Raw genomic sequence first — 23689 nt, 5'->3', positions numbered from 1 at the left:
CTTGAGGACGGGGACGCGGTTTGTAACCCCTACCACGCTCATTACTCACCCATGCCCCACCCATTTACTTTGTGAGAGGTTTGACGCACTCCGCCACCCCAGCTCATTTCTGCCCTTCTTGTTAGAAACACAATAGAATGCCCGATGGTTGAATTAGGTGTCGATTACCTCTGTGTCCACATTGAAGCATCAGTTTACTGATCAACATCCAGCCTCAGAGGCCCACACTCTTAGGAAAGCCCACAGGCGGAGCTGCTGCTGTGTGCTCTCCGAACACAGCGAACGGGAGAGAATTGAACGGAGCTATTTTATTTCTCCCCTCGTGGCATTACCCAACATGTAGAACATAATATTCCTACAAAGATATCGTACCCCGATTGTCACCCATTCGATTCATTTCTATTCATGTGAGTACTTCATGTACATATGTAAAATCAACTAAGGAACTACGAGAAAAGTCCAGATTTGGGGGTCCCCAGAGCCAGAGTGTGGCCAGCCATGGGGAGGGGCAGCTGCAGTGGCACCAGGGCTCTGGACGTTTCTCTCTTGCATTTGCAACCTGATGCCTGCGATGAAGAAGGCCCCGGGCTGTGCACATGAGGGTCTAGAACAGAGCCATGTGTGATGACTGTGCCTGCCAGATGACACTGCCTTATTCTAGGTACTCTGCCACAGGCACATAATCTTGAATCCGCAAACCCTTGTAATTTATAATTAAACCCACATTAGAATTAAGAATAAGTTCTAGATGAATATATGATGCCACTTCTACAAGGTGCCTAGAGTAGTCAAATTTATAGAGACAGAAACTAGAAGGTGGTTGCCAGGGTCTGGGGGAGAAGGGATGTCCCAGGAGTCAAAGTGTTTAACGGGGACAGAGCTTCAGTTTGAGAGGATGAAAAGGTTCTGGAGATGGATGGTGGCAATGGTTGCACAACAGTGTGAATGTACTTGCTGCCATCGAACTGGACACTTAAAGATGGATAAAGTGGTCAACTTTATGTCATGCAGATTTACCCACAATTTTAAAAAAATGAGTTAGGGGCTTAGTGGTTTCTGAAAGAGTTAACACAGAGTTACCACATGACCCGGCAATTCCAATCCCAGGTGCGTACCCCAGAGGATTGAAAATAGGTGCTCGAGCAGAACCTGTGCGCCAGTGTTCGCAGCAGCACTGTGGACGGGAGCCAAAAGGTGGACACAACCCAAATGTCCATCAACAGAGGGATGGATGAACAAATTGAGGAATAGCCACACAGTGGAACACACTCAGCTGTAGACATGAGTAACATTCTGAAACAGGCTACAACGTGGATGAGCCTTGAAAACGTTACGCTAAGTGAAAGAAGCCAGACACAAAAAGCTACGTATTTATGATTACATTAACATGAAATATCTGGAATGGGCACATTCAGAGAGACAGAAAGCAGGATAGCGTAGCCGGGGTCTGGGGGATGGGGGAACGGGGAGCGACTGCCTAAAGGAAGCAGGGTCTCTTTACGAGTGGGATGAAAACGTTCTGGAACTAGACAGTAGCAGTGGCCGCACAATGCTGTAAATGTACTAAACGTCAATGAACTGTGCGCTTTAAAATGGCCAAATGACGAATTTTATGTCATGTGAATTTTACCATTAAAAAAACATGAAGGAACAATGTTTGTCATAAAAGACAAAAAAAGCACAGCTGTTTCTCATGGGGAAATCCGCGTGTCTCTGGGCTCCATCAGGAGAGAAGGGTGCGGTGCGTGAGACGACGGCAGTGCACGGCTGCTGCTCGCGCCCTGCTCTTGCAGGCTCTTGGAGGGTCTCCTGGGGCCTCACGGCGGCGCTGCTGCTAACAGGTTAACAGGAATGGGGGCAGAGAGCGGCTGAGGAAGCCCAGGCAGACACCAGGTTCTCAGTCTCGCGCTCCATCCCGCCTAACGGGCATCAGGAGACAGCACCCTGAACTGGCAAAGGAAACGGGAAAACTCACATGTGATGAAACTGACCAAAACCCTCATTAGTACTAGAAAACAACAAAATAGCTCAAAAGATGACTTAACTCGACGTTTCCCTAGCACCCACCCTGTGAACAAGCTCTTCTAAGAGAACAAGGCCAGTGTCTCTCCACACAGGATCCGGGAGAGACCTTCTGCCCTCGGAGCGCCAGCTGCTCTCATTCACTGATGAGCCAAGGAGTGTGGGTGCCTGGCCCAGCGCTATGGGAGAAACGGTATGGGACCCGGAGAGGGACGCTCCCGAGGTGGCCCTGCAGGAGATCCACAGCATGGGGAAAAAAGGTCCGACCCTTCCCGGTACTCCTACAAGCCACACAGCAGGATGAGAGAATGGGCCTCAGGACCCGAGGCAGTGACCTATCCACACCTGGGGGTCCGGCCTTGGCAGCCCCAACCCATGGAGGTTGTCACAGATAACTTTCCCAGATCTCAACGTGGTTATGGAAGCTTTAGGCAATGCAGCTAAACAAAAAAGGAGGACACAATTATTGTTTGCAGATGACGTTACTGTCTACCTAGAGAACGTGAAATAACCAACAATAAATTTATTAGGACTAATAAGAAAATTCTGCATATTGGTTGGCTAAAAAGTAATAATAAAATCAAGAGCTCGTCTGTACACTGACAGTAACCAAGTAGAAAATAAAATGAAGAAACACATTCTATTCATAATAGAAAAAGCATAAAATACCCAAGAATAATTAAATATAAAATCTATAAGCCTTACGTGAAAAAGTTAAAACAAGGCTTTTCACAGGCACAGAAGAAGCCCCAAATCGTCAGACAGTAACAGCATGTTCCTAGACTAGAAACTTAATATCAGAAAGTTATTAGTAGACCTCATGCTAATTTATTAACTTGCTGTAACTTCAAAAAATTTCCAGCACAAGTTTGGAAGACTTTATGAGAAATGATTCTGAAGTTCGTCTGGAAGAATAAACGGGCAAGGCAAGTGAAGGGAAATGCAGAGGGGAGAAAATGTGTGTGGGGGGGAGACATGCACAGTCAGATGCTGAAACGATGCAGAGGCTCCCGCGGGACGCTGCGGGGTGTGGCTGCAGGACACAGAGAACGGGGAGATGGGCTCAGCCAGATGAACACATACTTATTATGGGATAGAAGTGGCATTTTTAACCATTTAGAAAAAACGTTCTGATCCATGAATGAGGACAGGACAAGTGGATAACTACCTGATTACAAACGAAACTAACAGCCAATGACACCACATGATGGACACTGAAATAATGCCCTTAATTTACAAAGAGCACTCCTACACCCAGAAGAAAAGGACCAGCATCGCAACAGAAACACAGCAAAGAAAACAACAGTCAGTAGGAAAAATGTAAAAAGTCATTAAGCATACAGAAATATGGTTAACCACAACAGAGGAAATGCAGACACGATGTGAGACAGAACCCTTAAAACATAATATGAACACATCCGATGAATGCATCGGACTGCGGGGCGAGTCCGGCTCCCTCCTCTGGGAGCGGCAGTCACAGCACTGGCCGCCCGCTGTTTCCTGGCAGTGGAAGAGCGAGGACAGCATGCCCCTCTCCTGGGTCAGGTTGGGGGTGGGAGTGAGGGTGCCCGTGGGGTGTCCAGCACAGGTGGCCACCACCTGGGGTGGCTCAGTAAGTGCTCACTATCATAGTTACTGTTGCTTGCTATTTTGCCTACGAATAAACAAGGTGTGTGTGTGAGAGAGACACACACACACACCAGACAGACACATGCACACTCAGGACAGATACAGCTTTTAGAGAGAGACACGGCAGTCAGTAACAAAACATAGAAAAGTAGTTGTATCTTGGGTCAGCAATCCCATTTCTACTTTGTCTAGACAAAGGCATATGATTCACGCACAAGGAAGGTAAACACGGATGAAAACTGGAAATAACCTTAATGTTCAACTCTTAGTGGTTGTTTAAATTCATCACGGTGCATCGTAAGAATACAACAAAACAAACAAAATCATCTTTTTGAAGTCTGTGTAATGGTGCAGGGAAATGTTAATTTAGTAAATAAGAAACACAGATCAGAGAAGGATCCCAGTTCCATATACCGACACACACACGATCTGTGAGATTAGGGGAGTCACTCCAAAAGGGAACAGCTCTCCCAGCTAACAGCACTGCAGCAGCTTCTTTGTAATTTCCAATTAGTCAATAATTAACGTTAATGACTTTGGTGATCAGAAAGAGAGAGTTATTATGATGAAACCTTTCCCTGTAAAAACAACACTGCCTGGGACGCAAACACAGGCCCCACCCTGCTTCTTGCTCACACACAACTGTTGGGGAGCCCGGAGGCCCGGAACCTTCCTCCTCCTCCCGCTGATGCTCAGGCCACGCTATCAGTCGCTCTTCCTCCTTGAGTGCAGAGGATTCACTGCTTGGCAGGCTCCGAGGAAGGCTTGCGGGGCCGAGCCCGTAAGTGAACCCCGAAAGTGAACGATTAAAGAAGAGGGCAGACGTCTGGGTGAACATGGCCGACTGAACACAGGCATTTGCAGTCACTCCTCTCTAAAACCACTAAACGGACAACAAAATAATATTTTTAAAAAAGAGAGACAAATCCACAGAACAGAGACCGCAGGAAGGGCTGGACAGCAGGCTTGGCATCAGAATTTTAGAAGATGCAGAGCAAGTGAGTGAAAGAAATGCCCCCAACAGAGAAGGCTGTGGCAGCCACCAGGGAAATGAGGTGGCAGCACTTCTGGTAACACCCAAACATCAGGGTCAACACTGCGTTCTATTAAACCACGCCTAAAATGTTTCCACCAGTGAAGCTAAATGTGGGCTACATTCCCAATACAAAAATATAAATACGTGCAAAACATGAAAACAACATACATTTTTAAGAACAGCAGTGCCCATGGCTGGAGGTGCAGGGACGGCAGGCCTGAATCCAGAGCCAGAAGACGGCCAAGACAGTGACTCTGGCTTGCACTGTGGGTTTCCACCAGCCAGGCCCCGAGCCCTGCCTACTTCTTCCTCTTCGTGATGCACCCCGACTCCCGTCCAAGTCAGTCCCGTCATGGCGCCTCTCCCACCCTCTTTGAACCAGAGTGAGGATCCCTCCTGGAAACGACTACTGCTTACACCCCTGTTTGTTGCATGCCCCCCAACAGCCATTCCCTTGGGTACATTGCCATGTGAATTCTCACCCTGGTCTTCAGACTTGCTTTAGCTGCTTGGACAATAGCATCTGTGACATAAGCAGAGGCTTAGATCACACCTGTCCTGCTGAGAGTGGAATGCTGAAACCGGCAGATAAACTGCTGAGCCCTAACAGTCTGCCAACCACCAGAGCAGAGAGTGAGGCCATTCCTGGTCACCCAGCTGCCAGGCAGCTCACAGCTGATCACAGGAGTACAAGAGCGAGCCCAGACCTGAAGAGCACCTCACACGACCCTCCACAAACAAAATGACTGCTGTGGTAAGCACTCTACTTGGGGTGGCTTGTTACACAGCAAAAGTTAACTGCGACACTCCTGCAATAGCGTCTTTGCAGTCTTATAAAGTGGCTGCCATCACCACTCAAGCAGGAAGGACCTTGTGCTGGCTTATATGCTACAACTGTTCTCCTTTCTCCATAAAATAAATATTTAAATCATTGATTCTGATCTAAAGATGCGGCAGATTCAGATTTCAGACACTTTGAAATACAAAAATCATGTTATTGTATCATCATACTTAGTCTGCTGTACAAGAACCATGAGACTGACAGCCGTGAGTGCCATCCCCTGTGTTTGCCCACACTGAATAGAGATTACGGGTTTCTCAGCCTGTGGAATGGATCTGCATGAGGGGCACAGGGAACAGAGGCAGTGGGAAGAGAGGAAACGATTAATTCCAGTGAAAGCCAAGAGCTGCATGAGCAAGGACCCACAGTCACTGCACGGCGTGTGCAAGCAGTATGCACCACACAGACACGGGAGCGGAGACCCTGAACAGTTCGCTAATCAGAAGGCTGGTCTAAGTATTCGAAGGCACCCAAGAAGTGGCAGTGCACGTGTATGTGTGTGGGAGGGGACGGAGCCAAGTCCTTGCTGCCAGGGAGAAATCACTGCATGGGATCTCTGACAGGAGGATGAGCTGGCCATGGAGACCAGGGAGCACGTGTCAGAACAGACCTCGGGCCTGGGAAGCGAGGTGGCAGAGCAGGGAGGGGCAGACACTATGATACTTTTGCACGTGAAACATCAGAAACAGGTATTTCTTGATAAAATTAAAAAATTAAAAATAACACCACAAACCCCCAAAGTGGCAAACATACATAATGGTCTTTGAAGCGTCCACGCTGTCCTAGTTGCTCAAATGTTAACAATTTTCTGGGCATAAACACCTGCCACCCCCAAACTCTCTCACTCCATCAGCCCTCTGTCTCGGTTACAGGCTCACCGGGGACCCCATCCTAGAGAGCAGAACTAGCTGTGCAGGATGGGCGTGGAGCAGCCCGACCAGCAGAGAAACGCCATCAAGTGCGAGGGCAATTCTCACGCTGAAACTTACACAAGATCTTATTTATCCCAAGTTAACAATTTAAATTGGATTTTAAAAACAATTTCCTTTTTAATTATAAAATTCTATCCAAATTCACTGATGATTTGATGACACTAATTAGACTGTGTGCTCAAGAAATCTGTCTGACAAACACCATTGCCAAATGTCACTAACAGTATGATGGCTCATGAAGAGTTTAAATCATCAAAACAAAAGCGACGGATGTAATGATACAATTACACAGTTTAAACAGCTTTTATGATCTCCGTTTTAAATGGAAAAATAAAACAAATGATTAAAATGCAGACAACACGTAGCCCTGAGATTCGTCTCGTGCTTCTGAGAACCAGGCCTCGAGCCACACTGCTGAGGGCTCCTGTTGTCCGCCGGCCTGTCCTGCCATGCGGTCAGGGCACGCTCCCCTGGGGACACCGTGCGTGCGCAGCGCCTGGTTGGCTAGACTGCCCTGCACAGGCTGCACGGAGCCTGCTCTGGAGGCTGCAGGGGCTGACAGGAGGAGACGGCAAGGAGACTCGTCCATCCCCAAAGCAGTGACATGACTCCTGAGCACCAGTGGGGGAGAAACAGGGGGTCCAGGAAGCAAGACCCCCCCGCAGGCGGAGGCCCCCAGCCAGGGGAAGTCCAGCCCTGCCCTGAGGTGACAGCACCAAAGGCAAGTCTCAGGGGTCTTCCTGACGTTTCTTGCTTCTTACTGCCGCCCCCGACGATTCTCACATACACGGGGCTTGTTCATCTCTCAGTTTCTCATTCATTTTTTTTCTTGTAAAAGCTACGAATTCAACTGAATAAAGGAGAAATAAAAAATGAGTGTCTTCCTTAATCCTAGTTGGGCATGAAAATCGACAGTGCAAGTCCGGGGCCCATCTTCCAATCACACGCTGTTTGAATGCTCCCCATTCTACTAACAGGTGAGGACGGGACTCCTCAAAAACACGCAATTCAACAAGTAGCTGCTGAGCTCGCCCCTCAGTCAGGCGCTGTGCGGGGCCTGCAGGGAGACGGGAAGGGCGTGGCTGCGCGCAGAGTGAGAGCTGTGGACAGTGTCAGGCCGGGCAGCATGTGGGGAAAAGGGGCCTTCAGGGCACTCAGTGCTGCGGCCTCGAGAGATGGAGAGCAGTGACTGGGCCGCTGGTCGGGGAGGGCTGGGTAAAAGGGGACTATCTGGAGGGACAGGCAAAGAGAGACTGCAGCAATCCTGCAGACTTCCAAGGTGAGACAAGATGCAGGACTGTGAGGGCAAAGGTTCAGAAGGATGCTGTCGGGTAGCAGCGCAGCACACGCCCGACACGGGCGAGCACACGCACTGGATGTGAGAGCGCCACAAGTCTGATTGTTTAAATTGCTTTTAGGAGTCACAGAAATGTGAGGCTACAGCTTCAAAGGCAAAATGAAACCAGCAGCCTGTTGAGGGGGCGCCTGTCAGTTATGACCGCCTGCAAATCGAGGCCACTGTGTGGGCTGCGGGCGGTCACCTGGAGTAACTGCATTTTCCTGTGACCATTTCCCCAGCCAGCCTAACTCAGACCTTTCTCCCAGCCCTGGAAACCAGAGGCAAGCTGCTATGCTCACAGCCAAACGCAGCAGGACTGGGGCCCTCAGCGGGACATGGGCCAGTCCACTGCAGGGCAGAGCAGCAGCTGCCAGCGATACGGAGGCTCCGACGGGCCACGCCACATCAGCATCCTGAGGGTCCTCCCTCTCCGTCGTCCCAGCAGGAAGAGTGGGCGAGGGAGCATCTGTGCTCAGTGTCGGGGAAGCAAAGGCATTGTGGGTGCCCTTGAGGACCCTCAACCGCTCCACCCCAAACCCGAGTGCGCTCGTTAAAAGGCAAAGGGATCACGATGGCTGCTCGTGGGCCAGTCTCCATGGAGACTGGTGACATCTTTGTTACACAGGACCACGGGGTCGCTCAGAATTCTAACAGCAAAACGAGAAGGCCTGGACGTCCAGCAGCTCAGGAAGGCCATCCTCTCCTGGCTTTGTCTGGTGCCAACCTGGGAGGGCCAGTTGAGTCAGGGGGAAGCAGCAGCGGCAGCAACAATGATCCCAAACCAACAAAAACCAAAGTGATAACCAAAACTCCAAAGACCAAGGGCCCCCGAGGTGGCTCTCCAGCACTCTGGGGTCTCATGAGGCCTTCGGAAGCACACACATGCTCACACGTGCTTCGGAGCCTGGAATGTGGACTCCAAGCCGCCTCTGGCTCCATTCTCAGGGGCGCGCTGGGCACTGTGACGCAGCTCGCTGAGCCAGGTGACACCACTGGGCGGCCTCGCCCAGCAATTCTGCTGGGGAGTCTACAGACAGAACTGGTAGCACGGGCCCGTCACATTTACCTTCCCAACGATTATTAAATGAATGCAGTGAGCTAAGTGTTTTACATTATAAGGAGGGGTAACCGGGATCCTGCAGTTGAGGGAATTACTGGGGAGAGGCAGAAACAGACATAGATGCACCAGTTATTCTGCACAGCACCAGTGGGCACAGGCCATCTGGGTGCAGGCTAATGTCTGAGGAAGCCAAGGCCGACTTAGTGACATCTATCCATGGGCCATGTTGTTCTCTCGAAAGGGCATCTGGGAAGCATCAAGAAGCACACAGTGTGGGCTGTTAATTAGTCACCTCAGTGCTGTGTAGCACGGTAGCCACTAAGTGCATGCGGTCACGGAGCGCCTGAAATGCAGCCGGTCCAAAGGGAGGGGTGCCCTGCGTGTCCAGACCGCAACGGTTTACCGAGACTTAGCACGGGCAGAACTTTTATATTGATTACACGTTGAAATACTATATTGCAGAAACACGAGCTTAAATAAACTAGATTAATTTTACCTTTTGGTGGCCAGGCTCCCAAAGGCCCCAGTGACCTCTGCCTCCTGGTATTTACCCCTTGCCTATGCCCCTCCCGGGATGTACTGAAGGTGGTCTGTGTGACCAGCAGAATAAGGCAGAGGAGGGGTATGGCACTCCAAGATTAGGTCAGAGGAGACACTGAGGCTTCCATCTTGGCCTCTTGGATCATTCCCTCTGGGGAAGCTGGGCCCGTGAGAGGCCCCCGTGATGAGGACTGGGGCCTCCTGCCCACAACCTCCTGGGCACGCTCAGAAGGGGATCCTGCAGCCCCAGCCAACCCTTCAGATGAGACAGCAGCCCTGACAGCTTGACCACAGCCTCATGAGAGACCCTGAGTCACAACAACCAGCTAAGCAGCTCCCAGCTTCCTGACCCACAGGAACTATGAGATAACACGTTTGTTGTTTCAAGCTGCCGTTTTAAGATGGCTACTAGAAAATGTAAAATTACATACGCAATTTTAATATACCCTGCATATTTCTACTGACACTGTTGCTCTATGTAGTTCTAAATACAGTGAGAGCGTTATTATGATCACAGACATTCTAACTGGTCTGTCAACTACATAATATGACTTCATTACATATCACTAATAACTGTTTCTTTCCAACGTATCTTATTTTAAAATCTGGGATCAGATTAAACAGTTGTAGAGAGTAAGTACAAAAATAAAGTAATATTTTGATGCTGCTTCTGGCTGCTAATTCTTCTATTTATAGACACATCCTATCTTTGTAGACGAAATTAGATAAGCATTTTCCCTATTTTAAGGCCGCTTCTACACCGTGACTCTCAAGTGCTGTTTCCCACTAGACGCCACACCCGCCACTATTTACAAGGAATACCCTTGAATGTAAATCCTAGCACTACAGATGGTTATCGGGAGCAGTCCTGAGCAGCGGAATTTCGGTGCTACAGAGAGCGTGGCATTGCTGCAGGCCCCCGTGGTGGACGGCTCCTCCCGGCCGGCCGGCCGGCCACGACTTACTTTGATGTGCTCGTGCAGCTGGGCCTCGTGCTGCCGGGAGAGCTGCTCGTGCTGCCTCTGGAACTCGGCGATGAGGATCTGCCTCTGGAGCTGCTGCTTCTGCTTGAGGGCCAGGAGCTCCTGCTGCAGCTGCTGCTCCCGCAGGGTGGGCTCCGTCACGGGCAGCGAAAACTGGTGGTCCAGGCGCAGGTCCATGGGCACCGCCGGGGGGGCGACTTGCAAAGGCAGCGCCGCGGCCACGTCCACTGCGGAGAGAGCACAGCACAGAAGCGCCGTTGTCACTGCAGCAGCACGGCATCCCCGGCCCCGAGCCCCTCCACCCGGCCCTAGAGAGCCACTGCAGCCGTCAAGGGGTGCCCACGTGCTAAAGAACATGTCACCCTTCCCATGCCTCCTTCCCCCTCTCTTGCCCAACAGGCTCAAAATGCAGGACCTGGAGGCCTTTGAGGGGTTCCATTGCCCAAACGCAAAAACCAGTGGAAGGTCAGACCAGGATACAGTTGCACAAACTCTCTCCCCTCCTACCCCACTCTCCACAGGGGAGGCCCGCTCTCTCAAAGGACCCCACTGCAGGCCCAATGCCCTTTCTGACATCATTTTTGAAAGTCAACAAAGAGAAAGAGAAAGACAAAGGCTCTGAAGAGAGCTAAACACCAGTAAGTAGAGAACAAACTGGCCTGCGCGTTTCCTCTTGTTCACGAAGCCACTGAAGAGTTTGCGCAGGAACCACAGAACAGTGTGTGCCCCTGAAGTGGTCCAGAAAGACACTCAGGACGGGGAGCCCGTTTCCATGGCGAAGCGAGCGCCCTCTCGGAAAACATGTTTACCGACTGCAGCCAATGAAACGCTCCCCGGCTCGCCTGCACCAGTCCATTCATCAGGGGTACGTGCTGCTGGACCTCACGAAGGAACGGTCTCCTTCACTGGACTAATTCACAGAGAAATGGCTTTCCTTCACTGGACTGACGTACTGCCAAACACAAGCTACGAGTGACTTTGATTAGAAACAGAAGCTGAATCAATCTCACCGTTTACAATTCAACACTAAATTAAAGGGAAAAAAGGATGCAGAAAGAAAGTTTTAAATCGTGGATATCACAAAATAACTCCTTTTATGACGGTTTACTTATGAGAAGGATGCAGGTGCTCCCTGTGAGCCAGTGTGACCTCCAGCGCAGTCCCGGGGACACTGTAGTGAAGCTTCTTGAACATGCCATGGACACCCCTTGTGCTCTGCTCATAAAAGCCCGGGGGCAGGTTGAGGTGAGAGCCCACCAGCCTGTGCTCCTCCCACAGATCCCAGCACAGAGGCCCACGGGCTCTCCCGTTCCTTCCAGAAAGCTCCCCCCATAACATGCTCTGGGCTCATTTCTTCATCAACTGATGCACACTGGCCCATGGGGCCTGGGTCAGAAGACGAGGGCCTCACCCTCTGGAGTGTCAAGGCTCAGACGGGAGCCCAAACTCAACAGACGAGGGCCACCAAGGACCAGCTCCTCACTTTTAGGACCATCTCTGCGAGACTCTTGCACATCAGGCCATGTCATTCACTTGACCTTGTCCCAGTGTCTCCCTAGGAGTGGCCCACCCACATGCCCGAGGACCTGCCACCCAGATCATAGGGCCCTCTGGTCCTAAACATGACCCCAAACCTTGGGAAGTCTGTGATCCACAGCCCTACAACCCGTGGATTCTAGTAAAAGGGCCCATCAGTGGAACTGCCCCTGGGACACAGCATTTTTGTGGTCAGCTCCCAGGCAGCAGGCCCCAAGCGGGCCGATCTTCGGACAAGGCAAGGCTGGGATGCGCTGCTGCTGATGGGGAGGCCGGCTTTGGGAGGCAGAAGCCCCAGGTTCCAACCCCCGAGCCGACGCAGTCACCTGGCCTCTCTGAGCCCCAGGGTCCTCCACTGAAATTCAGTCATCATGCCTGCAGGGCACAGCTCAGGTAGACAGAGGCCAGGACACTGCTTGGGATGGAGCGGAGCCCAGGACATGAGCCTCCCTGGCTCCTTGACTGAAATCATCATCTTTCCCTCCCCAGGACCTGCAGCCAAGGCCCCGCTTCTTCCCACCTGGAGCCTCCAGGGCCGGTGCTGGAGGCCCAGAGCCTGGAGCAGCTGTAGGGAACGGAGAAAGAGACAGAACCACCCAGGAGGAGATTAGAAAATTCTCACATTCCATCATTTTAAGAAAATATCTAATTCTCTCCCCTTTTAAGCACCAACAAGTGCAGGATAAATACCAGCGGATTGTTTCTCTTCTGTTTCTTCCCCAAATCAGTGAAGGGCAACCCTCAACTTTTTAAATGCACTTTTTCTTCTAATTGGGTATGAGGCTTGACATATTAAGAGGGTTTTATTTGATATTAATGTGAGAAAAACCTACACAAACTGTGTTTTCATGAATAGGCTGGGAATGGTGGTACCCGGCCCCTGCCTCCCCTCCCCGCAAGCTGCTCAAGGCTGGATTTCATTAATTTCCTTTCTTTTCTTAGATCATTTTTATTACGAAATACAGCAAAATGCAGAAACAATACCAGTTTTATAAAACCTCAATATTTCCCCCCATTTGCTTCAGACTTTCAAAATTTTAAGGAATATTATGGAGTACAGGGAGAAGAGCTCAGTACACAGGCTCAGAGAAAAGGAAAAGAGAGGGTGACCCGACTTCCTGAAGGAAATTCGGTTCACGTCTTGCTTTCTCGAGGTGGGGTACGTTCCCTGCCTTCACAGCACGACAGTGCCGACACTTCCTAAAACATCGCCCCTGGGACGGGCGCCAGGTCCTCCCGGTTCCCTCTCGGCATCCACCGATGCCACCGGAAAGCTGTTCTCCACTGACCTGTTAACCTGCCTCGTGACTTCACACATCACAGGCAAGTGGCTCACAGACCTCGGTCAGCCTGCCTCTGCTCTCTGGGATAAGCCTGACGCTCTCGCCGGGTCTGCACAGTCACTGATGGAGTCAGCCACAACCGCTTTATCAAGAATGTCTGAGTACATTTGCAGGTGAGACGGGCCTATAATCTCTCATACTCCATCTATCTGGTTAAGCAGCGATATTTTAGCTTAATAAGTAGGGGGAATTAATAAAATAATCTTATTTTCCTGCATTTTGTACGCTGTATAACCTAGTTTGCTCCATGGGGGTAAAGTCAGGTGAGACCCCCACTTCTAAGACGTGCCGAGGTGACCTAAGATCTTACGCAAGGCAGTCCCGAAGAAGCTGGCACAGGAAGACCCGTGTGCTGCTCATGTTAGCACATCCTCTCCTATTTCTAATTGTTCATAGTGGGGGTCAGGGGACCATCAGAAATGTCTAGTACTTAATGTCTTTAAACACTGAACATAAGACAGCTTTTAAGGTATCTTTTTTATTAACTTCAAAAACATGATGAGCCAAACATTTCCACGCATGCTTTCACTTACTGAAGAAACGTGTGGGGTCTCTGCTCTGTGCTGAGCGCTGGCGGACAGTTGCCACTCCAGCCTGGAGCAGGCCCGTGTGGGACACCAGACAGGAGAGGGCCGTGGGGCCGATGGGAGGCCTGGGGAGGGTCCACACGGGGGCTGCATCTCCCGAGACGGAAGGGGCAGCATGAGCAAGAACCCAGGGGTCCGGGCATAAGTGGAGGGTCGTGGGGATGCTGATGGAGAGGAGGAGCTCAGATCCCCGCTCAGAGAGCAGGCCTGTGTCTGCAAATCCTGGAGCATGCCTGCAGGCCTGGGCAGGGTGTTGGCAGTGTGGGGGAGGCGGGCCTCAGGCACGGGGGCTGGCGGCAGGGGCCTGGGGACTGAAGGAGAAGAGGGTGGTGGCCTCAGGGAGGATGCTGCAGGCAAAAACAGACACTCAGGTGGCGGGTCAGGCCTGGGCTGTTTCGATGGTTCCTTCTCAGAAACGGGGTGGGTCAGGCTGTGCACACCCACCACACACCAGTGAGGTTCAGTTTGTTTATGCGAACTCTTCTCAGATTCTTCTGGGTCTGGAATCACAGGGAATCTTATAAGGAAACACTGCCTGGCAGCCCCTGTTAATTCCTCCATAGACACCACAGAGCGGATGGGTCCAGATGAAGAGTTTGCTAAGATGGCGAGGAGACCTGCCGACAAGCCCCCCAACCCAGGGGGAACAGAGAGAAGGCGTACGTGGGTGTGGAGGTTGATGAGCAAATGCTGGCTCCAGCAGAATGTCACCATGCTCTCCCTGCCACATTTCCTATGTATTTCCTAAATGTTACAAAGGGATGGGAGTCCCGCCTCGGTTTTCCATTGGAGTATCACACAAAACTTCATTCTTTTGCTAAAGATAAAGTTAAAGGCAGAGCAAGAAGAATGAAAAGCTATACATTACCCACATCAGATATACCATAACCAGCTACTGCCATTTCTTCACCCCTGAAAACAATGCTGCATTCACAGTCAGACCCCAAAACAAGCATTTCAACTTTCATGGGGCAAGAAGACCCACGCGAGGGCCCCTGAGAAATGCGGCCTTCTCACTTCTAATGTGCTCAACATCAGGAGGCCAGGTGGGCGGGGGCAGTGGCTGACGCTGTCCCCGGGCCCTGCCCTGCACACCAGCTGTGGAGATCAGAACCACAATCCCCATTCATTCCGGCTGCTGGTGGGTGCGTCAAACATGACTTGTACTATTTTGGTATCAAAAACTATTTGAAATGCCATGAGTTCCCAACAGAAGCTGCTGGTGCTTTTGACCCAAAGCGCCCTGAAGAAAACAATAAAACCTTCTCTACTTAAAGAATGCAGCATCAAAACAAAAAAGCCTGTATTCTCATGAATATTTTATGGCAGAGCAGAAAATTGCTTTTATAGGTTGTGCCTTGAGAAACATATTAATACAATCAGACTCATGACGTTAGTCACAGCACAAAGACTACATTCAGGGTTTCAATAAGAAATGGCAAGCCTCTGCTGTGAATTACAAGTTCTCAATCACAAATAGAAAAAAATCTGTTAGTCTCTCTCTTTTCTTTTTAAATAAATGATCATAAAAAAAGACACTAATTTTCCATTCCACGGGTAGGTCCTCTTCCAGAATACCATTTCATGCCATCATATAGATTTGCAATAAAGAGAGGCACTATTCTTTAGAAACATGGCCAAAGTTTAGCGTCTGTTCAAGTCAAGAATGACTCATTCAAATCTAGGGAAAAATAATAGATATTTCAACTATGTAACCACGATTTCCTCTGACACTGACATTTTGCCTGTGTGTGAAGGAGGGAGGGAGATGGGTGGGGGGAAAGGGAGGGGAAAAGACGGAAAGAGTATATTAGAAATGCATAACTTACTGAAAAATGTTTCCATCTTTTACTGTGAACTGTGTCATACACATTGAAGAACATGTATGTTAAGGTCACAGAAGAGTAATGAAGTGAACCACCTCCTCCTAAAGGAGCTGGGCATTGCTCTCTGTGCCCTCCAAACCACATGCCCCCCCAACCCTCAACATTCTGGCTTTGTTAAGCATCCCCTTGCTTCTTGTATGGTGATAACATCCACGGATGTACAGTTGACAAGAAAGAGCACCTTCTGGGGTGAGGTCGTGAGTGACCCTTGGGAAACCAAGGGCCACCTGCATTGTGGCATCTGGTAGGGTAGTCACATGACCCACAACTGCCCAGCATCCTGCTTCTACATCTACTATGGCCTGCCTCCAGTCCTCAGGAGTGAGCCAGGCAGAAGGCCCCATGGAGAAATGTGAGTTCTCAGGTGGGTGAGGCAGCAGGGCAGGGAGGGGAGCAGGGACAACATGGTCCAGAAAGGTCAGCAACAAAGAAGGGTCTAGGGCAGGCTCACTGGCTTGTCTGCATGGCAAGGGGACGGCACAGTGCACAGGCAGCTTGGGGGCCAGCCCTCCCTCCACACACCTGCCAGAGAGCTCCAGCTCAGGCCAGCGTCCCAGTGTCTCCTGCACAGCCCATCCTGGGGGAGCCTTCCCCTTCTCCAGGGGATCCCCTTTGTCTCTGTCCTAGAGTAGATGGCCCAATTCCTCCATCCACTCATCTCCTTCCTTGGTTCACTCTCTCATTCGGCAGGAACTCCAATCGTTTATTGAAGAAGAAGGCATGGGAGGTAAATTCTGCTTGTCTGAAAATGTATTTATTTTCCTCTCAATGTATTGTTACTTTGGCTGCATACAGAATTCTAGCTTGAAAATCATTTCCTGCAGGATTGCGAAGGCTCGGCTTTATGGTCTCGCTCCCGATACTGAAAATGTGAAGCTGTTCCGATTCTGCATCCCTTGCCTGTCACTTGATTTTTCTCTCTAGATGTTGGTAAGATCTTCTCCTTTGTCCCCAGTGTTCTGAAATTTCAAAACAATACAGCTTGGGGAGGATCCCTCATCCACTGTGGGCACAGGCTCTCAGGCAGCCCGTTCAACGTGGCGGCTGCTGTCCTCTGGCTGTGGGGAACGTCCCTCAATTATTCTGTTGATGATTTCCTTTTTTCTGTTTTCTCCTTCTGAAAATTCTAATAGTTGGGTGGCAAATCTCCCGGAACCATCCTCTAATTCCCTCTTTCCTATTTCTTTTTCTCTCCCCCATTTTCTTTTTCTTTGTCTTATGCTCAACTTCAGATGAGATTTCCTTAAATGTATATTCTAACCTTTTCATCGAGTTTAGCATAATTTCTGCTATTAAGTTTTCAACTGACAAATCAAAGAGCCACATTCAGGAAACAAGACCCCAGATATCCTTTCTTATGCCGTCCTGTTCTTATTTCTGAACAAAGCATCTTCTCCAATCTCTGAGGACAGGAAGGATGCCTTACTGAGTTTCTTCTCTCTGCATGGGCTTTGCATCCTCCAAGTTCTGTTTGCTTTGCTTCTGTCTTCCTGGCTAGAGGTGCCGGCAGGGGCCGGACAACCCCTGCCATGTCCCTGGGCAAGAGCGGAGGCGTGAACTCTAGCTGGGAGCTGCAGGTGGACCACGTGAGATTCTCAACGCTGAGCGTCACGGGAGGGTGCGTGCAGCTGGCATTAGTCAGGACACCCAAGGCTCAGCACCCACAGGCCTTCCCGCTTAGGCTGGCAATATGTCCCCAGAGAGAAGCCTTCCAATCGTGGCCTGGAGGGAAAGGCTGAGCTGAGCCTTCAGGGTCCTGAGTGAGGGTCTCTGCGCTTGGTCTCATCCAGAACATATTAACCCATGCCCCTGTTCCTGTAGAGTCCCAGGCTGGGCCTCTGGATTATGTTCTCCAGAGAAAAAAATCTCCAGTCGGCCACCACCTGGCGGGGGGCCATCACCCAGCACAGTGGGGCAGGTGGTTGGGGTCTAACTCATCTGCTTCTATGCCACCTCCCGTTCGGCCACTCTCTTTTCACTTCTGGAGGGAAAGGGGCTGCTCTTCGAGGCTGGTGGCATGGTGGCCTTGATCCAACGGGCTCTTGGCTTCACCTGCACTTGATCTCTGGTTTTTTCTGGGCCGCCAAATCAGTTGTGACTTACGCATCTGCTTTCATATTATCATATTATCAAAGAGCCAGCAAGTGTCCCCATGTTTTAGAGAGTCTCATACATGTTTTTTAAACTTCGTTCAAATCAAGACCCAAATGAGGTCCATACATTGCAATTGGCTGATACCTCTCTTACATTCTTTCCAATCTAAAGGTTCCGGCTTCTTCTCCCTTGCCCCTGCACTCCACCAACTTATGGGCTGAAGACACTGGTCATCTGGCCATGGAGTCTGCACGTCTGTACTTTGCTGACTGCATCTGGGGTGCACATGAGCGCCACTCCCTGTCTCGGTATTTGCTGTATGCTGGGCGTGGGCTCTGGAGGCCTGATTACCAGAAACCCACCTGTCCAGGAACGAGCTCCTGCTCTCTCCACGGCTTTGTTGCGTTGTGAGCAGCTGATGTAATCACTGCCTAATGATTTCATCAGAGCTGTCAGCAGTGCCTTTCTACCTCCATCAGCCCCTCCCTGTTTGCTAGCTACACCATTTCTCTAATGAGAAATGATCCCACATTAACTAGCTTGTTACTCTGACAGACGGCTTCTAGAACAAAGACAGGGCAAGTGCTTGACTCTTTTCCGTTACTGCCAATTCTTAAAAATAATGAATTGTTGAGGCTGGCCTGGTGGCGTAGTGGTTAAGTTTGTGTGCTCCACTTTGGTGGCCCAGTTCGTGGGTTTGGATCCCAGGCGCAGACCTACACACCGCTCATCAAGCCACACTGTGGCGGCATCCCACATACAAAACAGGGGAAGATGGGTATAGATGTTACAGTGACAATCTTCCTCAAGCAAAAAGAGGAAGACTGGCAATAGAGGTTAGCTCAGGGCCAATCTTCTTCACTAAAGAAAACAAAAAAAATGAGTTGGTCTCCCAGCATCCTCCATATGTGAGCGATGAGAAAGGTTTTGTTTTTCCAAGATCATAATGAACTGAGTCCACACAGTTCTGTTCTGACTAACACTCAAATGGTCCCCCATCAAACAGCAGGAGCCCTTCAGGTTGGCTCCGCTAGCGCTCTTGGAACAGCCCTCTGTTCTGCTGTGACAAGATGTTCTGGGCTCTTCTTGGGAATTTTTTGATCCCCACATGGAATCAAGACATTTCTCCAAGGAGAAGTGAGTCCCTTCAGTGGGAAACAGTATTTAGAGACCACAGTCTGGGTGTGGGGTGAGCACTGCTTATGACACATATATATTTCCTGGCGTTCTTCTGTGTTTCAGCAGAGTGAAACTAGACATGTGTTCAATCTGCCATCTCGCCGTGGAACCTGGGAATGCCTAACTTATTAAAAATATCATTCAAAAGGATTGAACAGTCATAATCAAGTTCCATTCAAAATACTGATTTATATGCAGTAACATTTTCCCAAAAGGTGTTCTTAACTGAATTACAGCGATTTTATTTAACATCGAGTGTGTGTAAGTGATGAGGTGGAGAAGTCGGAAGTATTTTTTAATGTAAAGATTTAAAAATATTCATAGGGAATGTATATAACATAAGTGCCTCCTACCTTAGCTTCATATGTAAATGGGTACATATATCGCTTCTCTTTGCCTCATTTAGATGTATATATGCAATGCCAAAGAAATAAGCTTATGCTAACAATTCACTAATATAAATTATAGTTAAATAAAAATAAAAAGGATTATGGTACAAGAAGGTGTTTTGCATTGTTTTGTTTTCAACTGAGGTAAAGTGTAAGAAATAAATATAAATCCACATGCAGGCATTTATAGATTTTACAGATGTATATACAGGAAGGTTTGTTCAAGCTGGTGTGGGCAGGGAGAGACACGCATCATATGCACTTATTTTAAATGTAACCCTTTGAGCTGCGTTTCTGTGCATGCGAGTTCTAGAAATCAGAGCAGAACACTTGTAGGCTGTGGTTCACCCCTGCTTCTGTCATCTAGACAAGAAGGGAGTTGATTACTTTTCAAAATCAAGGGCAAATACACCAGAGCAGAGCATTTGCTCCAAGCTGGACGCAGGCGATGATGTCCCGGCAAGGCAAACGTCCTCCTCCTCCTCCTCCTGGTCATCACTGCGGGATCACAGGTCCTGTGGGCTGACCCCGTCCTCCTCCTCCTCCTGGTCATCACTGCGGGATCACAGGTCCTGTGGGCTGACCCCGCCCTCCTCCTCCTCCTCCTGGTCATCACTATGGGATCACAGGTCCTGTGGGCTGACCCCGTCCTCCTCCTCCTCCTGGTCATCACTGCGGGATCACAGGTCCTGTGGGCTGACCCCGTCCTCCCCCTCCTCCTGGTCATCACTGCGGGATCACAGGTCCTGTGGACTGACCCCGTCCTCCTCCTCCTCCTCCTGGTCATCACTGCGGGATCACAGGTCCTGTGGGCTGACCCCGTCCTCCTCCTCCTCCTCCTCCTGGTCATCACTATGGGATCACAGGTCCTGTGGGCTGACCCCGTCCTCCTCCTCCTCCTCCTCCTGGTCATCACTGCGGGATCACAGGTCCTGTGGGCTGACCCCGTCCTCCTCCTCCTCCTCCTCCTGGTCATCACTGCGGGATCACAGGTCCTGTGGGCTGACCCCGTCCTCCCCCTCCTCCTGGTCATCACTGCGGGATCACAGGTCCTGTGGGCTGACCCTGCCTGAGGCTCGAGATGTGCTAACTCAATTAATGTACACACAAATGAGTCTGGATCCTGAGAGATACCAGCTTATCCCTGTCTGAGTCACGAGGAAACTGAAGTGCAAAGAGTCGAGGTAACTTGCCCAAGGCCACACAGCAAACGCAAAGGCAAACTCAGAACTGGACCCCAGGTATCCTAAGCAGGGTGTGGCAGGGGAGAGGGCGGGGGAGCCCAGGGCCTCGAAGGTCACCCTGGGGCAGTGGCTCTCAGGCTGGGTGGTGTCAGCAGCATAGGACTTGGGAACAACTTTGGGCCGGGGCTCTGCTCTGCTGCGGTGAGTAGGGTCTCTGTGCTCCCGTGATGCTGGGTGATCAGACACCCCGACCCCAAGAACCCCTGCGCGGGAGCTTTGTGCAAACACCCACAGGAGCGCTTCCCACCCCCAGCAGGCCTGCCTGACCCCTCGGCTCCCTCCCGTGGCTCCGGCTTTGGTTTCGGTCCTGACCAAGGGCCGGGTCTCCCCTGTAATTACTGGCTTGCTCGGGCGCCCTGCAGTTCAGTGCTCTTCATGACCCAACTCTCTACTTTTCCTGAAAAGCTCCCGGGGCTGGGGCAGGCACGGGTCAGCCTGCCAGGCTCTGCTCAAGCCTGAGACAACGGCCCCACAGGCACAGCCCGCAGAGTCTGCACACCAGCCAGCTCCAGGAAGGCAGGTTTAAAAGTGCGCCAAACCTGCTGAGCACAGAGATAGAAACGGAAAATCGCTGAAATATCATTTTCAAGGCTAAAAATAAAAAGCTACAATTAACAGCAGGTGCATATTTTACTCCACCGTCTCTTTATTTACCTAAGTCAGCTTTCACCTCCACCCAACTCACACCACCTCCCCAAACTACAAGTTTTCCAAACGTTTCTCCCTGGCAGAAAGTCTAAGATCCGTCACTACACTAATAAGGCATGGAACTCAGCCGCAGGACCTGCACCAAAGGGGGATTTCCCACAGTTCCTGAGGATCTCCCCTCGCCCCCGCTCCCCGAACAAGGTCCCGACTGGGCTTCTCCAAGCTGTCCACCAGCACCAGAGAGAACATTCCAGTGGGGGAGGCAAGGCCGAGGTGCTCCCGGAAGGGTTTGCCCTGAAAACGCACTCTCTCCATCCACATCCCGCAGACCAACGTGGGACGTCAGTGTGAGATGGGGACTATTCACGGAGCCAATCCTGTGGCCTCCAGCTCCAGGCAACAGGGCGGAATTCCCAAGGAAGTCAATGAGAGAAATCTAGGCTGGGGCCACTGGGATGCCACCTCTCAGACATGCACTGGAGGGACCTGGGCTGTCCAAATGCCCACAAGGTGAGGTCGGAGGACGAGGAGACCACAAGGCTAACACCTGCAGCCTGGGGTGTGACAGGCATGTGACCTATGGGCCTGTGTGAGCTCAAATTCAGTTGATGTCCTGGGAGAAGGCACCCTGGCCTCTGGTCTTTTTTCTCTGTCAATCAGGGTAACAACAGGATGCCTGCATGTTGTAGAGCAACGCAGGCTAACGTGAGAAGTGCTGGCATGTCGCTGGTGCTGTGTGTGTGATCCGGGGTCCATCCCAGAACCAGGACGCACCCTTGAACCTGGAGTCATCCATCACGGGGACCGTGCAAATGGGGAGAGAAAATTGCTCGGGGCGTCCAACTCAGCAGGATGAATACCCACAAGGGGCGGGCGGAGCTGAGCCCATCTTGCCTCACACGGTCCTGAACCCTGTTCCCCACAAAGGACCCAGAAAGTGCTTTTGACACTGGGGGAATACGGCAAGATGAAACCTGGTGGTCAGGACGCCGGGAGTGATTCCGAGAGGTCGCCAGTTTGCATGTGCAACAAGTGAGAGCAGAGCTGACGGATAAGTGCAAGGAAGAGGGCAGCCCATAACCGCCTGGGTCGGGGCAAGTCAACCTGCACCCCAGACTCGAGTATTCCAGCAAACAGGCCCTGTTCTCACCCATTCCTGGGTACCAGCCATTCTGTAGACCTCAGGACAGCAGGCACTGGAGTGTCCAGCCCCTCAGGCAGCTTGGCCTTCCAGAAGCTTCCAGGAGCTTCCAGAAGCACAGCCTTCCATGAGCTCCACACATTAGAGCGAGACAAGACGAGAGAATGTTCCAGCCTGGTGTCCGGGGTGGGATTGGTGAGCACAGAGCGCTGGAGCCCCTTCCTTCCCAGCAGCAGAGCCCAGCAGGTTCCCAACACCCGGCAGACTCCACGGCCCAGAGCAGACACTGTCGGGCCTGGGGGGCCTTCCCTGTCTGAAGGAAGCACCTTCACCCTTGGGTGGGGATGGCGGCAGTGGCGAGCACCCTAAGGAGGACAACTCTCCTTTTCACGTGAGCAGGAGCTTCCCTTTGTAATAATCAAGTTATTTCCAGCAAAACCAGCTGTAGATTCATACAGGACTAAAGGATAAAAACATGAGTGACCATGCTGATTCTGGAAAACTCCATTTTGTACTTTAACCAGAAGTGAAGAAGTCTGATTGGAAAACACAATAATGAGGGATCACACTTCCAGGATCCCAAAAGGAAGGACCAGCAGCATCATGTCCCTCTCCTAGAACCAGAAATCAATACAGGTCGTCTGGTTTTGAGACTGAAAAGCTCATTAACTGAAATAGACTTGGGGTTTTACAAACAAACAGACTGAGACTGACCGTCGCAGGACCATCTTCTTTAAAAGGCGGTGTGGTTACTGCTTGAGGACAGTCGCACAGACGCTGGGAAGGAAGGGCAAGACGGAGCCCACCCACCGTCCTCTCTAGCTATGACCTCATGGGGGCAGCACAGTGACCAGATCTGCCCATTGCCTCCAAGTCCCGGGAGCACAAACAAACCCCAGGAGGGAGCAGGCCACCTCCTAGCCAAGCCCACCTCAGATGGCCGCCCCCACTCAACACAAAGCAGCAGGCAGCCCGGTGGCCCTGCCCCCACGCCCTGGCCCAGCCTCCTGCTCTGCAAACTGCGCTATTCACAGCAGCACAGGCAAGGGGTCCCCGAGTACAGACAGACAGGGGACCAAAAGGGAACTGTCAGCTTCAGGTGACAGGAAGAGGACCCAGAAACACTCTAGCTTTATAAGGCTCCAAAGAAACAAGAGTCTGTTTAGTTTCTGATGCAGAGGGAGAAAAAAACACTGGCTTTCATTCGTCAGGTCTGAGTGCTGAGCCTACAGCAGCTGCTTAGTATAAGTCAGATTTCTC

At 50.9% G+C, this 23689-nt stretch overlaps 1 protein-coding gene across 11 annotated transcripts in view; it reads right to left on the bottom strand.

The window, feature by feature from the left end:
- Positions 1-23689, bottom strand: part of HDAC4 (histone deacetylase 4) — a 335893-nt gene that overhangs the window by 124798 nt on the left and 187406 nt on the right. For all 11 annotated transcript variants that reach the window (XM_044751535.2, XM_070489249.1, XM_070489241.1 and 8 more), the window contains one exon: positions 10365-10609. In XM_044751535.2, coding sequence (XP_044607470.1) covers positions 10365-10609 — 245 coding nt within the window. The remainder of the gene's footprint in view (positions 1-10364; positions 10610-23689) is intronic.

Source organism: Equus asinus, chromosome 19 (assembly GCF_041296235.1).
Source record: "Equus asinus isolate D_3611 breed Donkey chromosome 19, EquAss-T2T_v2, whole genome shotgun sequence".
Classification (NCBI taxonomy): domain Eukaryota; kingdom Metazoa; phylum Chordata; class Mammalia; order Perissodactyla; family Equidae; genus Equus; species Equus asinus.
Note: the sequence above shows the minus strand (reverse complement) of the source record. Positions and strands in the feature narration are given on the sequence as shown.